Here is an 18,897-nt window from a genome sequence, read left to right on the forward strand (position 1 = left end):
AAGTGTCATTTTGTGTGGGATTTTGAGTTATTAAAACGTCCCGCTTGGCGAGCTGTTCAAAATCCCATACAAAAATATCGCTATTGAATTAAATTTACACCAGGGGTTGAGAATTTTGGTGGCAGTCGAAATGTTCAATGTGGCATTGTTTCCAGGAAATCCATTTTTCCGAAAGCTTCATTCATCCGAATTTAATTTACGCGAAAGCAATTATCTACGGAGCGCAACTCCAATAGAAAATATAGGTAAGTTAGGTTTCCTTTGTTGTTGTTTTACAAACAAAAACAAGTAGAATGTACAGGAAAAATCCACGCGTACCGAATAATAAACGTAGGTAAGTGTACGTGATTAAGACGCGATTCAGTTTTATAATTAGTAATTATAAACCGTAACAAGTTAATTAAATAGGGCTCCCTTTTATATTTTCGTTCAGTACAGTTTGTACTAAAACATTTACAATGAAATTTGTTTTATATTTATGTGAACTAAATAGCAGAGCTTCACAGAGTTTGAGTGTGGCTACCACCAGTTTGGCACTGACGTAAACGATATCGAGAACGTAACTTACTTTCTAGTTTCTATGCATCTTGCTCGTACTCGCATATTAGTGCGAGCAAGATTATGTTTAGAAAGTAAATTACGTAGACTTAAGCGTATTAACCGTATATGTCCGTTTACGTGAAATCAAATCAATACTGATTGTACTTATATTCCCATTTTGCTTAGCATCTGCAAAAGGCGAGAAACAAAGACAAATTGAATAAAAGTTTTGAAATAACGTTGGCGTAACTATAAGATGTAGTTACGAGTACAACAAGTTTCAAACTTAGGATGTTCCTGACCGTCTGTTACACAGACGAGAACAGATTATGAAATTAACATTGAGATAAGAATGGGACCAGTACAGCAGCACCAGTGTCACGCACACGAATTCGAACCAATCGTGTAGTCTAACGCCACAAAAAGAATGAATAAATAAATAATTATTGGGGACAATATTACACAGATCGGGTTCCAAACTAAGCAAAGCTTGTAGGTACTATAGTCAATACCTATGCGACGATATATGTACATACGTATACCTATAAATAAATACATACTTATACTTTAAAAAAAACCATGACTCAGGAACAAATATAATATCTTACTGTTCAAAACGCGGCCGCGATACAACGGTTTTTTCCTGTGGGTGACTTCTGTCAAGTTATGGTGTAGGACTTAGCAGATTCCAACGGAACCGCCAAAATACCACACCTTTAAGGATGACTCACGCTAGACCGGGCCGGGGCCGGGCCGGAGCTTCCAGCGCTTCGTTTTCTATGGAAAGCACGACGTGATCACCGATCAGCCGTCATAGGAAATGACATGTGGACGCCGCGGCCCGGGCGCGGCCCGGTCAAGCGTGAGTCATCCTTTATACGTAGTCATTACGTAACCATAGGTCTAGTACGGTGTGACAGGCAGCCTCATCGATGTCGCTCACTTCGCCTATTAATCACCGCTGAAAGCAAAGTTTGCACCTCGTCGGCTGTTATTGCTTTAAATTTGTTGGCCCCGCTTGACTTGGGAGTTATGAATTGATGCTTAGTCACATGACAGTATGAGGATGCTAACTTAATTTTAAACAACTAAGTGAAGCCTGACAGGCTTCTATTTGGTCCTGAAAAAGGGGTCGCTACAAACAGCAGATATTTCAATGATGTGCGTACGTAATGTACTTATAGACAAATAAAATGTCAGTAGGTACCAGTCACGCCAACGACCAATTTTAAAACATCTGTAGTTACAAATTGTAGCTTGCACAGCTTCGTCAACCATTCCGTGCCGTGTGACAAGTTGGTATATAGCTCCAATAACTCCATAGTTTCTAAGGTAGATTGTAATGTAATTCCACGCAATCCATACGCATTTTTGTTTTGCTGAATATATTTTATTGTATTATTCAACGTAATTTTTCTTGCATTTTTGGGAATCTTTTTGGGATTTTTTTTAATAATTTGTAACTGCAAAATCTTTACTTAATGTTTACATTAGAGACATCCGCAAAAATTGTGAATCAATATTTTGACACAATATAAAAACCTCCCCGTTTTTCAATGGTATGTGTATGGTATGAGTATGACCAAATTTCACTTGAAAACCATGAAAAATCACAAACTTGTTTTAGTTCCTCTTGAAACGACGCTCATTGTGTCGCACTGCCAACATAGGACATTAAGCCAACTCAAAACAATAATAGCTCCTATCGAATTTCCATTACCAGGACGTTTCATAATAGGCATTACGCCGTTAAATTGCTCAGAACGGGCAGTTTGTGTCCCGAGCCAAGCCTATTCAAAAAGCACAGCGTCGAGATCTCTTAGTGGAACCAGCTATATTAGTACACTAAGGTCAGTGGCTAATTCCGTCATAGGGGCTATTCCTTCCACGAGCGTATACCAATTTCTTTAAAAAAAAAACCATCTGCATTTCATTGCTGAAACTAAAAGCAATCGCTGCTTTGTCGATGAAATTATCAATTTTGTTCGGTGTTCGTGACTAGTAGACGGAATAAAAAAAAATAAAAATAATAATTGTTTATTTCGGACCAGCATAATCCATAGGAGTGTTAGTAAAATGCATCTTAATAGCCTAAATGTTAGTTTACACAAAAAAACAATGTAGAAAAAATAATAATAATATATACAACAAAAAAACTAAAATTAAAATGACAAACACGGAAACATAACACATAAAACTACTTACAAATACCCTGACTATCAGGACTACTTGTCCCTCCCTACCGCGACCTCAACCCAATACTTAATTAGCGGGCAGTCTAGACGCTCGGCCATACACCTCAGCATGCTGTTTCCACTGCCTCGCACTCTTTTCAGCAGTGAGGCTATTCTTTTTCGCCTAATGGCAAAAAAGTCGTCCGCCCTTGCTTCGGCAAACATACCAGAAGCGCTGCAGTGCTTCGGCAGCCTCAACAGCATCCTGAGGATGTTATTGTATTGTAGGCGTATTGTGTTGTAGGCCTTCTGCGTAAATTTCACCCACAGGCTGCACGTGTAAAACGTTTGACAGTAAGCTTTAAAAAGTGTCAGTTTCACCTGTTCATAGTCCTTGTGAATAGTCCCTATATGACGGAATTAGCCACATTTACCTTGCGAAGTGAATTATGTAGAGGAGACAAAGGTTAGACAAACACTGGTCTTCGGTAAAACGTTTAAATCTAGTCGTGGATTAATATTTTAATATTTTCAAAATCGCAAGAATGGACACTATAACATGCACTGGTCTTCAATGACAGAAACGTTACAATCTCATCGTGAACCACCCAAGTCCCGACCGCGCACTTATTTGATAAACTGCAAGGACCCGCTTTGAAGCGACTTGCTCTTAGCTCTGTACACTGCGGGACACCGAAATTGACTTTCTCGAGTGGTTCGTCGAAATGCAGCGATGAAAATTAAATGCTGGGGTGGTAAAACTGACTGTTTTTGAGTACTTTTCTATTCATATATTTTAAAGCAAATAAGTAGGTTTTAAAAGATGTTTTAATCAATTTCATTAGTCTACTTTTAAAAAACAAGATAAGATGGATATTTAAAACACGCCGATTATCAGTATCATACTTGAAACGCGGGCTTTTTGCGTTTTGAAGCTTGGAAGGCGAAAATAAAATGATCAGTACGAGTATGTATAACTCGTTTAAACAAAATGGTGTCTCGGATATTCAAAATACGAAAATATTAAAATATTGTTCTATATGTTGCAAGCAAATGACTACAACTCTCTCAGAAGGTAAAAATAACAATCATGTTTGTTGGCGGGGCCTATTGATGCTTAATTAACGCCATGCTGTGTGTTAATGAAAAATTTGTCAAGTTTGGTGGTAATATACGATTAGTAGCACCAAACCGTCGGTAGACATATTCGTAATTACTTTCGCGGAAATGAAAATAGAATTACCTTTTTACACAAGGAAAACGGGAGTCAGATTATATTTTCTGTGTGTTCTAGAAAGCAATTATTTTCTCGAAATGAGAGTTTAACATTTCTATGAAATCTATTTCGAGCATAAGTGTTTAATTCAATTCAATTCAAATATTATTAATAAAATACAATTTTACACGTCATAAATAATTACTATTCTATATTTAAATTACATTACTATATTTACATACCCATTACATGTTTACCCGTATTTTTATGAATGCTTTATATCTAATTCCTTAAGGTCAATGTGGCTAATTCAGTCATAGGGGCTATTCCATCCACGAGTTATATCTCTAAGGATTTTTAATCGTAGGAAAAAAAAACATCTACTTTTGATTACTGAAACTAAAAGCAATCAATGTGTTGTCGATGAATATATCAATTTTGTTCGTTGTTAAAAAAAACGCTTGTAGACGGAATAGCCCTATGACGGAATTAGCCACATTGACCTTAAACAGACGTTTCTGCATTACTGTCGCGGTTAAAACTGAGTAAATAGCAATGCTGTAAAGGCGGTGTTATTCTGTAGGTTTCCCAGTTGGGATGCTCCGGATTCTATGATATTTCGCTATTCTCCACCTCTTTTTTGGTTAAACATAGTATAAGGACAATACCCGGGCCCAAATTCGGTCTCCGGTGATATTATATTCCCTTGGATAGTTTGCATTGTCCAAACCAACGTCTCAATTCTCCAGGAACTTGGTATTAAGCAGGGTCTTTCTTCCATCGTCAAGTGTCGTATTCTCACTTTCTTTGGACATATTACACGTCGAGATGATACATCTGTGGAACCACTTGCAGTGCAAGGAAAAGTCGAAGGCACAAGGCGCGGTAGGTCACCAATGCGTTGGCCAGACCTAGTTAAAAACGCACTCAATGGACCACACCATGAATGCACAGGAAGAGCTACAGTACGGAAAGAATGGCGACGGATTGTGAAGCTTGCCACCGGCCCTGATATGACGACCACGACCACTCTGACATGAGTGTGACGACAAAGAAGAATTTTCAGTGTATCCATGTTATTTTGTCCGCCATTGCCCCGTCAACTAATTACCGCGACTGCAACAGTTTGATTGCGACCGCAGTGTACCGTTTGTATCGAGTTTATGCGACATCATTATCGTACTGTGCCTCCGCACAGACTTGGTGGTCAGAGTGTGAGATCGTCACTATAATGTCAAACTTACTTTAAATAGGTACATACCCCGGAATACCGGGTGGTAGTACATTCCCTTGGATAATTTTCAGTGTATCCATGTTACAACGCGTCACAAAACTCCACGTGGCCAAGCACTGTGCTAGCTACCAATCTGTCTTGCTTGTTATTTAATAAGTTACCTGCTGAGCTTAAGACAATAAACAATACAATCTTGTTTAAAAATAAATTGAAGGCTTTTTTGATGGAGAAGTGTTACTATACGCTTGAAGAATTTATGACATATGTACCGGTATAAATTTACTTAATTATTGTATTTTCGTTTTATTTTTTTAATGAGCGTGGCAATGCTGCGAGCATCATGGGCACCTTTGCGCCGGGAACGACTTGAAGCGTTGTCTTTTTTTTAAATTTATAATTTTAATTTGTAATTTTAGATATAAATATTAATTTTTTTTAATTATTCCAGCACTTATATATAATTTATTATTGTTTGACATTTTGTAATATATTAATGCTTTTGTAAATATTAATTCTGTTTATTTTTAAGATAATTGTTATTTATTTTGTTTATTTATTAAGAAATGTGAAGAATTTTTGTATATTTCTATATTTCATACACAATTAATATTGTTCATGAATAAATAATGATGATGATGATGATGTTACTTTGTCCGCCATTGTCCCGGCAACCAATTACCGCGACTGCAACAGTTTGATTGCGACCGCAGTGTTCCGTTTGTATCGAGTTTGTGCGACATCATTATCATACTGTGCCTCTGCACAGACTTGGTGGTGTCAGAGTGTGAGAGTGTCACTATATTGCCAAACTTACTTTAAAAAGCGGCCAAGTGCGAGTCGGACTCGCCCATGAAGGGTTCCGTATTTAGGCGATTTATGACGTATAAAAAAAAAACTACTTACTAGATCTCGTTCAAACCAATTTTCGGTGGAAGTTTACATGGTAATATACATCATATATTTTTTTTTAGTTTTATCATTCTCTTATTTTAGAAGTTACGGGGGGGGACACACATTTTACGACTTTGGAAGTGTCTCTCGCGCAAACTATTCAGTTTAGAAAAAAATGATATTAGAAACCTCAATATCATTTTTGAAGACCTATCCATAGATACCCCACACGTATGGGTTTGATGAAAAAAAAAAAATTTGAGTTTCAGTTCGAAGTATGGGGAACCCCAAAAATTTATTGTTTTTTTTTCTATTTTTGTGTGAAAATCTTAATGCGGTTTACAGAATACATCTACTTACCAAGTTTCAACAGTATAGTTCTTATAGTTTCGGAGAAAAGTGGCTGTGACATACGGACGGACAGACAGACGGACAGACGGACAGACAGACAGACAGACATGACGAATCTATAAGGGTTCCGTTTTTTGCCATTTGGCTACGGAACCCTAAAAACCGGCCAAGTGCGAGTCGGACTCGCGTTTCAAGGGTTCCGTACATTACGAGTAAGTCCGACTCACGCTTGACTGTACTTTTATAAGAGGTTTTCCTGTCATCTATAAGTAAAGAACTATTTTGTGTATTTTTTTCAAAATTTTAGGCCCAGTAGTTTCGGAGATAAAAGGGGGGGGAGGTCGGACAGACAGACGGACAGATGCATCCTATAAGGGTTCCGTTTTTTCCTTTTGAGGTACGGAACCCTAAAAAGGTGCATAATTGGACCAAATTAGCTTAGACGGACTCTAATGTATTTAATGACCACGACTTTTAAGAGTCCCACGTACCCTCCGCCTTACAATCGAAGGTATCTAAATCGGGAAATCTATATCAATAGCATGAAATTTGACGTGAACATTCAAGTAACCTATTTCTATCTTAGTTTTCGTTGCTAGAAATTGCAATACAAAGAAATTGTTCCCGTTATGGATTGTGAAGTTTTTTTTTATTACCTATGTTCGTGTCTATTTTCCTTTTCAGTAGATGCTCAGATGCTCTAGCCCTAGGGTCTTCGTGCAGACTAAAGGAAGCAGTTAGCAATTATTAGCAACCTAAAACCCAAATAATAGGCACAATGGTCGTCGATTTGCGGAAAATGACCAGTGTAACTAACTATAGCTCACCTGCATGTTGCAAATCTTGTACCGCACCGGCTCGCCGCGACAGCCGACCGGCGACGAACATGTTCGCAGCTGTCGCGACACGCCACCGTCGCACGTTCGCGAGCAGAGCGACCATTCGCTCCATTGCGACCATCCTCCGCGGTCCTGAGGAAGATGAAAATAATACCAATAGTGAATTCGAAATTAAAGGTAAATGTGAAAAATTGACGTAGGTATATCTCAGGACGGGTCTTACGTGCACTAAACGAACCGGCGAACTTTGAGTTCGCCGCGAGCGCGCAACTACTTCGCTTCCATTCCGCTCGCGGCGAATTCGCTACGCCTTTCGCAAAAGTGGCCCGTACGTAGCAACAATTTATCGTAGTAAGAAAACTCTGCTACGGACTACAGCGTAGCACATGTAGCGTAGTTTGCCAATGAAAGGTACATTTTGCTACACAATACAACAAAGAAACGCTGGAATGCATTCCTTCAGGCATTCGCCTCGGGCATTTTATATTAATAGAGATATGTGATTTTATGAAATAGCGGTTATTATTGAGTTTAATATAATAATACCCGGATAAGGATCGTCTTTCCTGTGGACGATACAGTATCGTCCACAGGAAAGACGCTGTAATTAACTGTAATTAACTATTTGGGTATTTTACTACTAAAGCTTTTACATTTTTTATTCGGTATAATTTCATACGTACGTTGAGGTCATAATTAATATTAAATAAGTATGTAGGTACTTATGTACTACGTAGGTACATGTGTACCTACATAGTTTTCCACCTCAATACATTAAAATAAGTTAAACAAGTGTGTAAGGTATCTTACACAAACAATATTTTTGACCTTAATGACACGGCGAAAAAAATTAATAAGTAAGTACTAAGGATATTTTTTCTTAATCTTTTCTTGACACCTAACACTCACAACAAGCTTAATGAGAAAAGCGTCTGCGAGTGACAAATAACAAAGGTGGAGCCACTGACGTAGCACCAATAGATGCCGTAACATAAACTTAAGAATAAGAATAAGAAACCATTTATTGCCACACACAAAACAGGTTACAAAATACATACTTACAATAAAATAAAAAAAAAATCGACATGTGCTGCAAAAGGAACGGGCTCAGCATACGCTGCGTCAGCCATTTCATCACAAATTGCCTGCGCAGCGCTGATTTTCAGTCCGTCCCCTTCACTGAACCACATTGATATCGGGGGTATGCGGGGGGGGGGGGGGGGGGGGATTTTTTTACCAGAGATAGCTTGTGTGCACCCAAAGCATAAAACAAAAAAACGTGTAATGTGTTTCTATTGGCTTATGACAACACATCCCTCGCTACGCATCCTCACCATATCTCTGGTTGGTGGAAACGCAGCTTAAAAGGAGTTTCGTTCATTAGAATGAACCAGAACCGTTTCATTTCATTATGAATCGTTTAAAATAAACAAATCATCGAAAGAAACACTCTAATACTCCCAATGCACTTATCAAAGGCGCACTCTCAAAGAAAATTAAAAAAAGCGGCCAAGTGCGAGTCGGACTCGCCCATGAAGGGTTCCGTATTTAGGCGATTTATGACGTATTAAAAAAAAACTACTTGCTAGATCTCGTTCAAACCAATTTTCGGTGGAAGTTTACATGGTAATGTACATCATATATTTTTTTTAGTTTTATCATTCTCTTATTTTAGAAGTTACGGGGGGGGGACACACATTTTACCACTTTGGAAGTGTCTCTATTTGGGGTGTAGGTGGGGGTAGGTACGTAGTTCAGGTGTGCGACGCTGGGCTCACAATGCCTACCCCCTCAAGTCTATCATACACGTCCCCGTCGTCTATGGCTCTGCCGCCGCAGGCCATGGACGAACCCATCCCACTTGTGGGGTGGGTCGTACACCCTGGTAATGCTGGTGGTCGGTCGGGCGTCGCACATTCCATCTGCCCCGGACCACCAGTAGCTGAGTATGAAGGCGACGTCGTAACCCATGAGGACCTAAAAACCCGAGTGGAGTACGACACACTCTGGAGAGTCCTGTACGGCGTGGCTAGCAATATGATCTCGATTAAATTGCTAGCTACGCTATGCGGACCTCCGTCATAACCCATGAGGACCTAAAAACCCGAGTGGGATATGACACATTTTGGAGAGTCCGCACGGCATAGCTGGCAAAATGACTTAGGTCAATTTGCTAGCTATACTAAGCGGACCTCCGTCATAACCCGTGAGGACCTAAAAACCCGAGCGGGGTATGACACACTCTGGAGTGTCTGTATGACATGGCTAGCAATAAGATTTCGATCATATTGCTAGCTATGCTATGCGGACCTCCCGGTTCCGCCTAAGGTGTAGGTGACTTAGGCGGACTACACTCACCTGCCTGCGTAAGTCCTGCGCAGTAGAGCGCCGTAAGCGGGGATGCAGGAGTCCTGGGGGCCGAGGCCTGCAGGGGGTCGGGGTTAGTTATCCCCTGTAGGCCAATATGTCCTTTTTGGTCCGAATTTCCGGCGAAACGGTGGCCCTGCAACTAGCCACTGCAGGGTATTGGACACGCGTCCCGTACGGTCGAGGTGGTACGGTCCGCAGGCGAGGTGTGGGGAGGGGCGTCCTCTGGGAGGATGCCAGGGGCTCGGCCATGCTGACGGGGCAAGGGCGCGTGGAACCACTGGGGGAGATAGGATCGTCTCTCTCAGCCACGTGTCTGCAGCTCCCGATGTCGCGCATGAGTCCCACCTCAACACACCTATACCTCTTGGGTAATCCTGGTGTCCTAAGTGACATCCCCAAAGGTGCGGGCTCCATGGAGGGTGGGAAGCTCGAGAGGTGAAACAACACAAAAAAACAACATGGATGAAATAAGATCCCAAACCCCGCGGGTACCGGAAGGTACCTCAACACCGGAGGGAAACGGGGCAGTTTCGGCTGTTCCGGTAACCTCCACACACACACAACACACAACACAACACGGAGAAGGAGCTGTCTCGACAGTTCCCCCCTCCTCAACACGTGCCTACAGGGAGGCTCAAGCAACCCTGCCAGGCACCACTACACACGGAGCTGTCCTGACAGTTCCGACAAATAACACTCAGCAAAGGGGCGCCGTCTTGACAGTGCCCCCACAAAACAGACACACACACAACACACACCGGCGGGGCGGCGCTGTCTCGACAGCACCGCCTCGCAAGGGGCAGGCCGCAGCAGGGGGAAGAGCCGCCGGGAAACCGAAGGCACGGAAACCTGCTGCGCTGACGCCCAGACCAGTAGGCCCGGTACCACAGCGTACCCAGGCCCTACTGCCAACACCGGGGACATCAACGGGTGCTGTTCCGCCAGGGGGAAAACCCCCTGCCGCGGAGCAGACCCCAGTGATGGAACCAGCGCTGGACCCCGTTTCTGCTCAGCTGGAGGCGGGATGGACCATTCAGGTGTCCAGGAAGGCGCGGAAGTGGAAGCCCGATAAACGGGTGGAAACTCCTGTACCCCCGCCTCCCCCTGTTACAGCTGCGGCTAAGCCGCATAAGCTTAACAGGAAGCAGCGACGGAGGCGCAGAGAGAGACTAGGTGCTCTCGACAACACCGCCCCGGCGCCACAACAAGGCGCCCCTGGGAAGGGCCAGGCGCAGGCAGCAGCTGGTCCACCAGCAGCGAACCGTGCCCCTCCCCAGGAAAAGAGGGCGAAGGCCAGGACTAAGGGGGAGAGTAAACAGGGTGCCCGGGCCTCTGCCAAGAGGGCCCGTCTGGACGAGACCATATCTCCCAGAGGCGAGCCTAAGAGGCAGAGGACTGGACCGCCTGGAGAAACCACCCTTGCCGAATATGCAGAGGCTGCAAAGGCTGACCTGCTGGTGGCGGTGACCACTGCCACCTCGGGACACCTGACCTCGCAGCAGTCGGATGAGGTCCAGAGGCAGCTGCTGGCCCTGCTCTCGCAGGAAGCCAGACAGCCCACTGCAAGCCTTCCCGCAGGCCCAATCTTCAGGGGCAAGCCCACATGGGCGAATGGCTCCCTCAGGTTGTGGTGCGAGGATCAGGCCACACTGGCATGGCTCAAGCGCAGCGTGGCTACCATCACCCTCGACAAGGGGGAGAAGGTGGTAGTCAAGCGCCAGAGCGAGGTACCCAAAAGGGTACGCTGCGGTATCCTGTTCCCGGGTGTCTGGGAGGACTTCGGCGAGGTAGGCCGAGCTCTCCGGTATCAGAACCCGTGGGCGGAAATAGACCGCTGGCTGCTCAACCGGCGAGAGGTGCAGGGAACGGAGACGTTCGCTGTCATCAGTGTGCCGGAGACAGTCGTGCAGCCCCTAGTAAACCGCGGACGCCGGCTCGGCTTTATGCTGGGCTCGGTGTACGTGAAGTTTGAGGGGTCACGGGGCAAATTCAGGGAGCAGCCGCCCCCCAGCAGCACTGTCGCCATCGATGGCGCAGCCGATACACCTGCCGAGCCCATGGACACTCACTCGGCGACACAGGCACCTATGGACGAAGTCCAGGAGCCTGAGTCGCAAGCCCCAGCGCAATCTCCTTCCGTCCCCGAGAAGGACGAAGAAGAACTTCTTCGTGACTCCTCGGAGAGTGAAGGGGAGTGCGCGCAGGGGCTGGGTAAGCTGGCCATCGGCAAGGGGGAGGAGGAGCCGATGTCGGCGGAGGAGGGTGATCCTGGTGGAGGAACCCCCTTTGCCAATTGGTAAATTCCTCCAAGCCAACCTCCACCACAGCGAAACGGCGACGGCACAGATCCGGAAGTGGTTGGAGGTCAACACAACAGCCGTAATTCTGATCCAGGAGCCGTGGGTCAGAAGGGGCTCTGTCTGCGGTCTCCGCAACTTAGGAGGTAAGCTGACAGTCTACTCGGGTCCGGACAACCCCCGGGCCTGCATATACACAACTAAAGATATACATGTGCAACCTCTAACGAGCTTCTGTTCTAGAGACGTGTGCGCCATAAGGCTGCACGGCGCGCAAGACACCAGCCTGCAGGAGATGGTCGTAGCCTCCGTGTACATGCCGGAGGCGGACGACCCACCACCGCATGACATGACAAGGCTGGTCAACTACTGCGAAGAGGAGGGGCTCGAACTCATCGTGGCAACCGACTCGAACGCTCATCACCCCCTATGGGGCATGGAAACAGGTAACGAGAGAGGTAAGAAGCTTGTCGAGTACCTATTTACTACAAACCTCAACCTCCTTAACACAGGTTCGGAACCGACATTCATAAACAGACGCAGCAGGACAATCATTGACCTGACCCTAGCATCCGAGGAAGCATCGAAACACATCTCAGGTTGGCATGTATCGGAGGAGGTGTCGTGCTCAGACCATAGGTGGATTCGATTCGACATTCAGGTAAATACACTTACAGCAGTGCCTAGAAGGGACCCACGCAGGACCAATCGCGACCTCTATACCCTGCGTTTAAACACAATACTGGAACAGCAGGAGGGTCCCCTGAAGATAGTAGGCACAGCTGAAATAGAAGAACAGGTAAGCACCCTCACAAACACCATCCTGGATTGCTACCATCAGGCATGTCCCTTAACTACCCCATCAACAAGAAGTGGAAGGAAGAGCAACTGGTGGGGACCTGAGCTGGAGAGACTCAGGGGCAAGATGAGGAGACAACTAAACAGAGCTATGAACACTGGCACTGATGAGGACTGGGATAGCTACAAGTCCACAAAGGCCAAGTACAAGAAACGTCTCAGGTACAGAAGCACAAACTCCTGGCGCAAATTCTGTACAGACATTGAGACCACCATGCAGGCTAACAGGGTAAGGAAGGTCCTCTCCAACAACTCAACCATAACCTTGGGATCCCTGCGGAAGCCTGACAACTCTCTCACCAACTCACCGGAGGAGGCGGAACGGGTCCTGGTGCAAACTCACTTCCCGGACTGCGTGATATCGCACCCAGTAAGTTGGGAGGAGGAGGAGGAGACCACTCCGTCGGAGGACGAGTGGCTGCAGACACACGAGGTAATCAGCCCACAGCGCACGCAGTGGGCCATAAACAGCTTTGACTCCTTCAAATCTCCAGGAATGGACGGGATCTTCCCTGCGCTACTTAAATGGGGCGGCAGGCATCTCACTTTGAAGCTGACCACCGTCCTGCGCGCCTGTCTGGCTCATAGGTACGTGCCGAAGCGGTGGAGAGAGGTCAAAGTCATCTTCATACCGAAACCAGGTAAAAGCGACTACTCGGATCCCAAATCCTTTAGGCCCATCAGCCTGACCTCCTTCATGCTTAAAACCTTGGAGAGGTTGTGCGACAGGTATCTGAGGGAGAGGGTGCTGAGTAACGTGCCCCTACATCCCAACCAACATGCCTACAGCCCTGGCAAGTCTACAGAATCGGCACTACATGCAGTGGTAAGCAAAATTGAGGTGGCGATTAAAAGCAGGTCCATGTGCTTAGGAACCTTTATAGATATAGAAGGGGCCTTCGACAGGACTAGGTTCAGCAGCATTGCAGCAGCACTGGTAAGACATGGAGCGAATACAGTTATGATCCAGTGGATAAACAACATGTTGAGCCAGAGGGTCATAAAACTTGGGACAGGCGAGACACAGCAGGCATCAGTGGCAAAGGGATGCCCCCAAGGGGGCGTTCTATCACCACTTCTATGGAACCTAGTAGTGAACGACCTAATCACAACGCTAAACAACAATCACTACTACACAATCGGCTATGCTGACGATATAGTGACACTAACGAGCGGCAACCACACAGGTACGGTATGCGACGTTACCCGCTCTGCACTAGCCATCGTGGAGCGCTGGTGCATCAACAACGAACTCACAGTCAATCCCCACAAGACGGAGCTGGTAATGTTCACCAACAAACGCAATTTGGGAAACTACCGCCTTCCCAAACTGTTCAATACAGAACTCCAACTATCTGCAGAGGTAAAGTATTTAGGGGTAATACTTGACAACAAGCTAAATTGGAGTAATCACTTAAATGGCAAAATTGATAAAGCTACAGTCGCGTTCTGGCAATGTCGTAGAATGGTGGGTAGAACCTGGGGATTAACTCCCAGGTTAACTCTATGGCTTTACCAGGCAGTAATAAGACCAATAATAAGCTACGGAGCGATAGTATGGTGGCCACGCACCAAACTATCCACAGTTGAGGCTAAACTACAACGACTCCAGAGGCTGGCCTGTATGGCGACAACGGGCTGCATGAGGACAACACCAACCGCGGCCCTGGAAGCCTTACTGGGCCTGCCGCCGCTGCACCTCTTTATACAACAGGAAGCGCTAGCTGCGGCGGTACGTCTTAAAAAATCTAATCTCTGGAGACCGCCTAGGGTGCCACACACCGAAATCCTCTACGAGGCCATAGGTAGGGAACCGCTTATAGAAGCGGTGACTGACAGGATACCCAAGCAGTTCGTCTTCGACAAGAAATACAAAATACAATTACATGAAGAACCCCATGAAGGACTCAACCCAAGAGAGCTGAGAATCTTCACGGACGGATCAAAGACAAGGTCAGGCACTGGCGCTGGGGTTTTCTCAGAGGACCTAAACATACACATCTCAACACCACTTGGTGCCCATAACACAGTCTTCCAGGCGGAATGTATGGGCATCATAATGGCAGCACACGCAATCGTCTCAAGGGAAGTAATGGACTACCCCATCCGCATACTCTCTGATAGTCGATCAGTACTACAAGCCCTACAAAGTTATACTCTCACTTCAGGGCTAATTTACGAATGCCACAAAGCTCTGTCAGAGGTATGTGTACCACCAATGGCGTAACTCTGCAGTGGATTAAAGGACACAGCAACTCACGAGGTAACGATGCAGCCGACATCCTGGCGAGAGGTGGCTCGGAACTGAAGGTGGCAGGACCTGAGCCAATTCTACCTCTGCCATTTGCCTGGCTCCGGAACATGCTGCGACATAACACCAAGGTAAAACACCAACAATACTGGTCTAACCTAGGCACCTGCAGGCAGGTGAAGGAAGCCCTCCCGACACTCAACCCCAATCTGTCACGGAGGCTGCGACAGCTGAAGAGACCACAGCTCCGGCTTATAGCTGGGGCCATAACCGGCCACGCCTCATTTAACAAACACCTACTAACCCTACGTGTTACAGATAGCCCCCTCTGCAGGGCGTGCATGGAGGCAGAGGAGACAGCCGCCCACGTCATTCTCGAATGCCCAGGGGTGGCAGAATACCGGGCACAACACCTCGGCTCACCGGGGTCGCTCCCAGAAGTCGTCAGCAACGTCAAGGGTCTGCTAGGCTTCCTGGTAGAGCTGGGTTGGCAGGAATAGGCCGCCAACCCATCACGCAAAATAGGCGCAATAATATGACGTCGAGTTGCGGAAACCAAGCCCGCGAATACCTATAATACCTATAACCTATGAACCAGAACCGTTTCATTTCATTATGAATCGTTTAAAATAAACAAATCATCGAAAGAAACACTCTAATACTCCCAATGCACTTATCAAAGGCGCACTCTCAAAGAAAATTAAAAAAAGCGGCCAAGTGCGAGTCGGACTCGCCCATGAAGGGTTCCGTATTTAGGCGATTTATGACGTATTAAAAAAAAACTACTTGCTAGATCTCGTTCAAACCAATTTTCGGTGGAAGTTTACATGGTAATGTACATCATATATTTTTTTTAGTTTTATCATTCTCTTATTTTAGAAGTTACGGGGGGGGGACACACATTTTACCACTTTGGAAGTGTCTCTCGCGCAAACTATTCAGTTTAGAAAAAAATGATATTAGAAACCTCAATATCATTTTTGAAGACCTATCCATAGATACCCCACACGTATGGGTTTGATGAAAAAAAAAAAATTTTGAGTTTCAGTTCGAAGTATGGGGAACCCCAAAAATTTATTGTTTTTTTTCTATTTTCGTGTGAAAATCTTAATGCGGTTCACAGAATACATCTACTTACCAAGTTTCAACAGTATAGTTCTTATAGTTTCGGAGAAAAGTGGCTGTGACATACGGACGGACAGACAGACGGACAGACAGACAGACATGACGAATCTATAAGGGTTCCGTTTTTTGCCATTTGGCTACGGAACCCTAAAAATCTAAACGTGAAACATGTTATCTGCTTAAAAGGATTCTCGAATGCACTTTTCGGCGACAAAAACTGAAAATATTCCATTTCTATCGTACCATCGACTGTACTATTGACTGTACATTCTTGGACTTTATGTCTTTTGTAATAAGGTCCACAGATGTACAGTTGAATGTTGCTGTTTGCACGTTTGATACATTCGGAACAGTTGACGGATACCATGTACGATTTGTTTATTTTGCAGATTGCCTGGCTTTTGAAGTTTCGTGCAAAACAAGAAAACAAACATGGAAAACAATCTTTTAATCCTTTGGAAGCTGACTTATTTTATTAGATTAATTTTGTTATGAATTGATTAAAGGTCACCGCAACTATAAGATGGACCGTATTAAGAAATTTAAGAGTAGGTACGAACTTATGGCCCGATTCGAACCCCGATTTCTTCAAACAAAAACGTCACTTTTGACAGTTTTATACTGACATATCTAATCCATATTGTATCTAGACGTAATATTTGACGTACCTATCTTAAAGTTCGAATCAGGCCTATAGCTGCCGCCATTTAGGTAGGTAAGTACGTAGTCATTTTATAACAGACTTTCTGAATAACATGAAATTTGGAATACTTAAACATTCAAGTAAACTAATGTCGGGTACTTTTTTTTTTTGATGCTACAAATTATAGTATCTACCTCGGTATCTAATAACGGGCGGTTTTTAAGTTTTACACACAAACTGGCTCTATTATTTATATTTATATATATTTTTCGTTGTTTACGGATAAAAATCTATTTCCTCTAAAGTCTGAGTTTACTCACTCTTTTCCGGCGATGAAAGTTACGCGTAAAAAAGTAAAAGCTATTTTCATGCAAGAAGTGAAGTGTTTTAGAAAATATGTCTGCAAACTCGTACTTTTGTCACAGAATTAATTTACTTTATAATAAAACTTAGCCGCGCTCTTAGCCTCCATTGTTCACTATCTCACTTCCCAGTTGCCTTTTCAGAATACAAATATTGTTTACCCAGTATATTCATACCTCTCAAATAGGTAGATATATACTGATTATTTCATTTGATACTTTGTTTACATTCATAACAGCTAAATGCTTATACATATAATATATTTTATTATAATATTTCTAAAACTATAATAGTGGCTTGGTTAGCTGTAGACCGCGCGACCCCCATGACCATATCCCCCATGGTTACGCCATTTTGAAAATTTTCCAAAAACTAAATCGACAAAAAAAACTATTTAATCATCGAACCTACTCACAATTGCGACTTGCAGAGGCGATACGGACACACGAAAGCATTTTTGCCCATGCTGAAACGGTTACCTACGCTAAGGGCTCATTTAGACGGCGCGTGAACTCGTACTTACGAGTATACGATTTTAGTCACATTGCGGACCATTGAAGTTACATCTATTCAGCCGACCGATCAAACGACGCAATGTAATTAACTCGCATGCGACCTCGTCTAAATGAGCCCTAACGCGAGGTCAGTTACGATACTACTACTGTACTTTTTAGCGATATTAATATAACTCGTTGTATCTATTCTCTACATCTGTTGTGACCTTGTTCCAGCTGGAATCACGACATTAATGAAACATCAATCAAAACCGGCCAAGTAATTTGCCGGGAAAACGTTTCAGGTCACGTCCCACGGAGTTGGTACGCCCACACTGTTAACTGGCATTTCGTAGATCTTATTACAAGGGCATAAGGTCCAATGATGGTCAGTTAAGAGTGATGCTGTTTGTACGTGCGGAGGTGTTTAGAACGAGAATTGTTATTTGTTGGAGCGCATTGGAGTGGTTTTGACCACCGACGCAAAAAGAGGAGTGTTATTGGCAAGGTGCGAAGCCGGTGGAGGGAGAAGTGGCGCTGATTGTCACAAACAGGTAATCTTATGGAATGTCAAACATTAATGCTAGCGGCAGCCGCTTGAACTAATTTTACTCCATAAGATTTAACGTAGAAAAGCCGACAAAATGAGGGCAGCACCAGTGGGGCACCTAGCGAATATCTATAACACCGCAGCTCGTAAACGGGTAAACCGATTTAGAAGCGGTTAATTTTATTTGAAAGACATGTTTCATCAAAATCGATTCATCCGTTTTTAATTATTCTAATATCGGTTTGATGTCGGTGCACGTTCGAATTGGAAACGTCAGAAAAAAACTATTATTCAAGATTCTACATGACTGTAAATGTTAAAAATATTAAAGGTTATTTGCCAATTTTTGTTCCACTACTACATAAAACAAATATACGTACTCCATCAAAGCTAAGCCGTAAGCTTCACGCCTACATTTTACATTTCCAAATTCACAAAAAAACACATCAAACTCCCAACAGGCGAAAACCGTAAACTAAAATGCAACGAATTTAAAAATCACAAGTCTCCGCGCGCTACTGTTAAAAGCAAATCTATGGATCTTTCGCACTCTCCTACCTTGATATATCTTGTTGATATAATTCCAACCTTACTATAAAACAATAAGGTTGGGAGTTGGATGGATAGTGAAGAAGCGATGTGAAGTGTCTGAGATGCCTCGCAAATCTCGAAATACTTTATACATGCCCCCTCGAAACACT

General features: G+C 44.2%; 1 protein-coding gene across 1 annotated transcript in view; it reads right to left on the reverse strand.

The window, feature by feature from the left end:
• LOC134661010 (protein madd-4) overlaps positions 1–18,897 on the reverse strand; it is a 431,812-nt gene that overhangs the window by 108,178 nt on the left and 304,737 nt on the right. Inside the window, exon 5 of the mRNA XM_063516910.1 lies at positions 7,234–7,377. Coding sequence (XP_063372980.1) covers positions 7,234–7,377 — 144 coding nt within the window. The remainder of the gene's footprint in view (positions 1–7,233; positions 7,378–18,897) is intronic.

This window comes from Cydia amplana, chromosome 2, assembly GCF_948474715.1.
Source record: "Cydia amplana chromosome 2, ilCydAmpl1.1, whole genome shotgun sequence".
NCBI classification, from domain to species: domain Eukaryota; kingdom Metazoa; phylum Arthropoda; class Insecta; order Lepidoptera; family Tortricidae; genus Cydia; species Cydia amplana.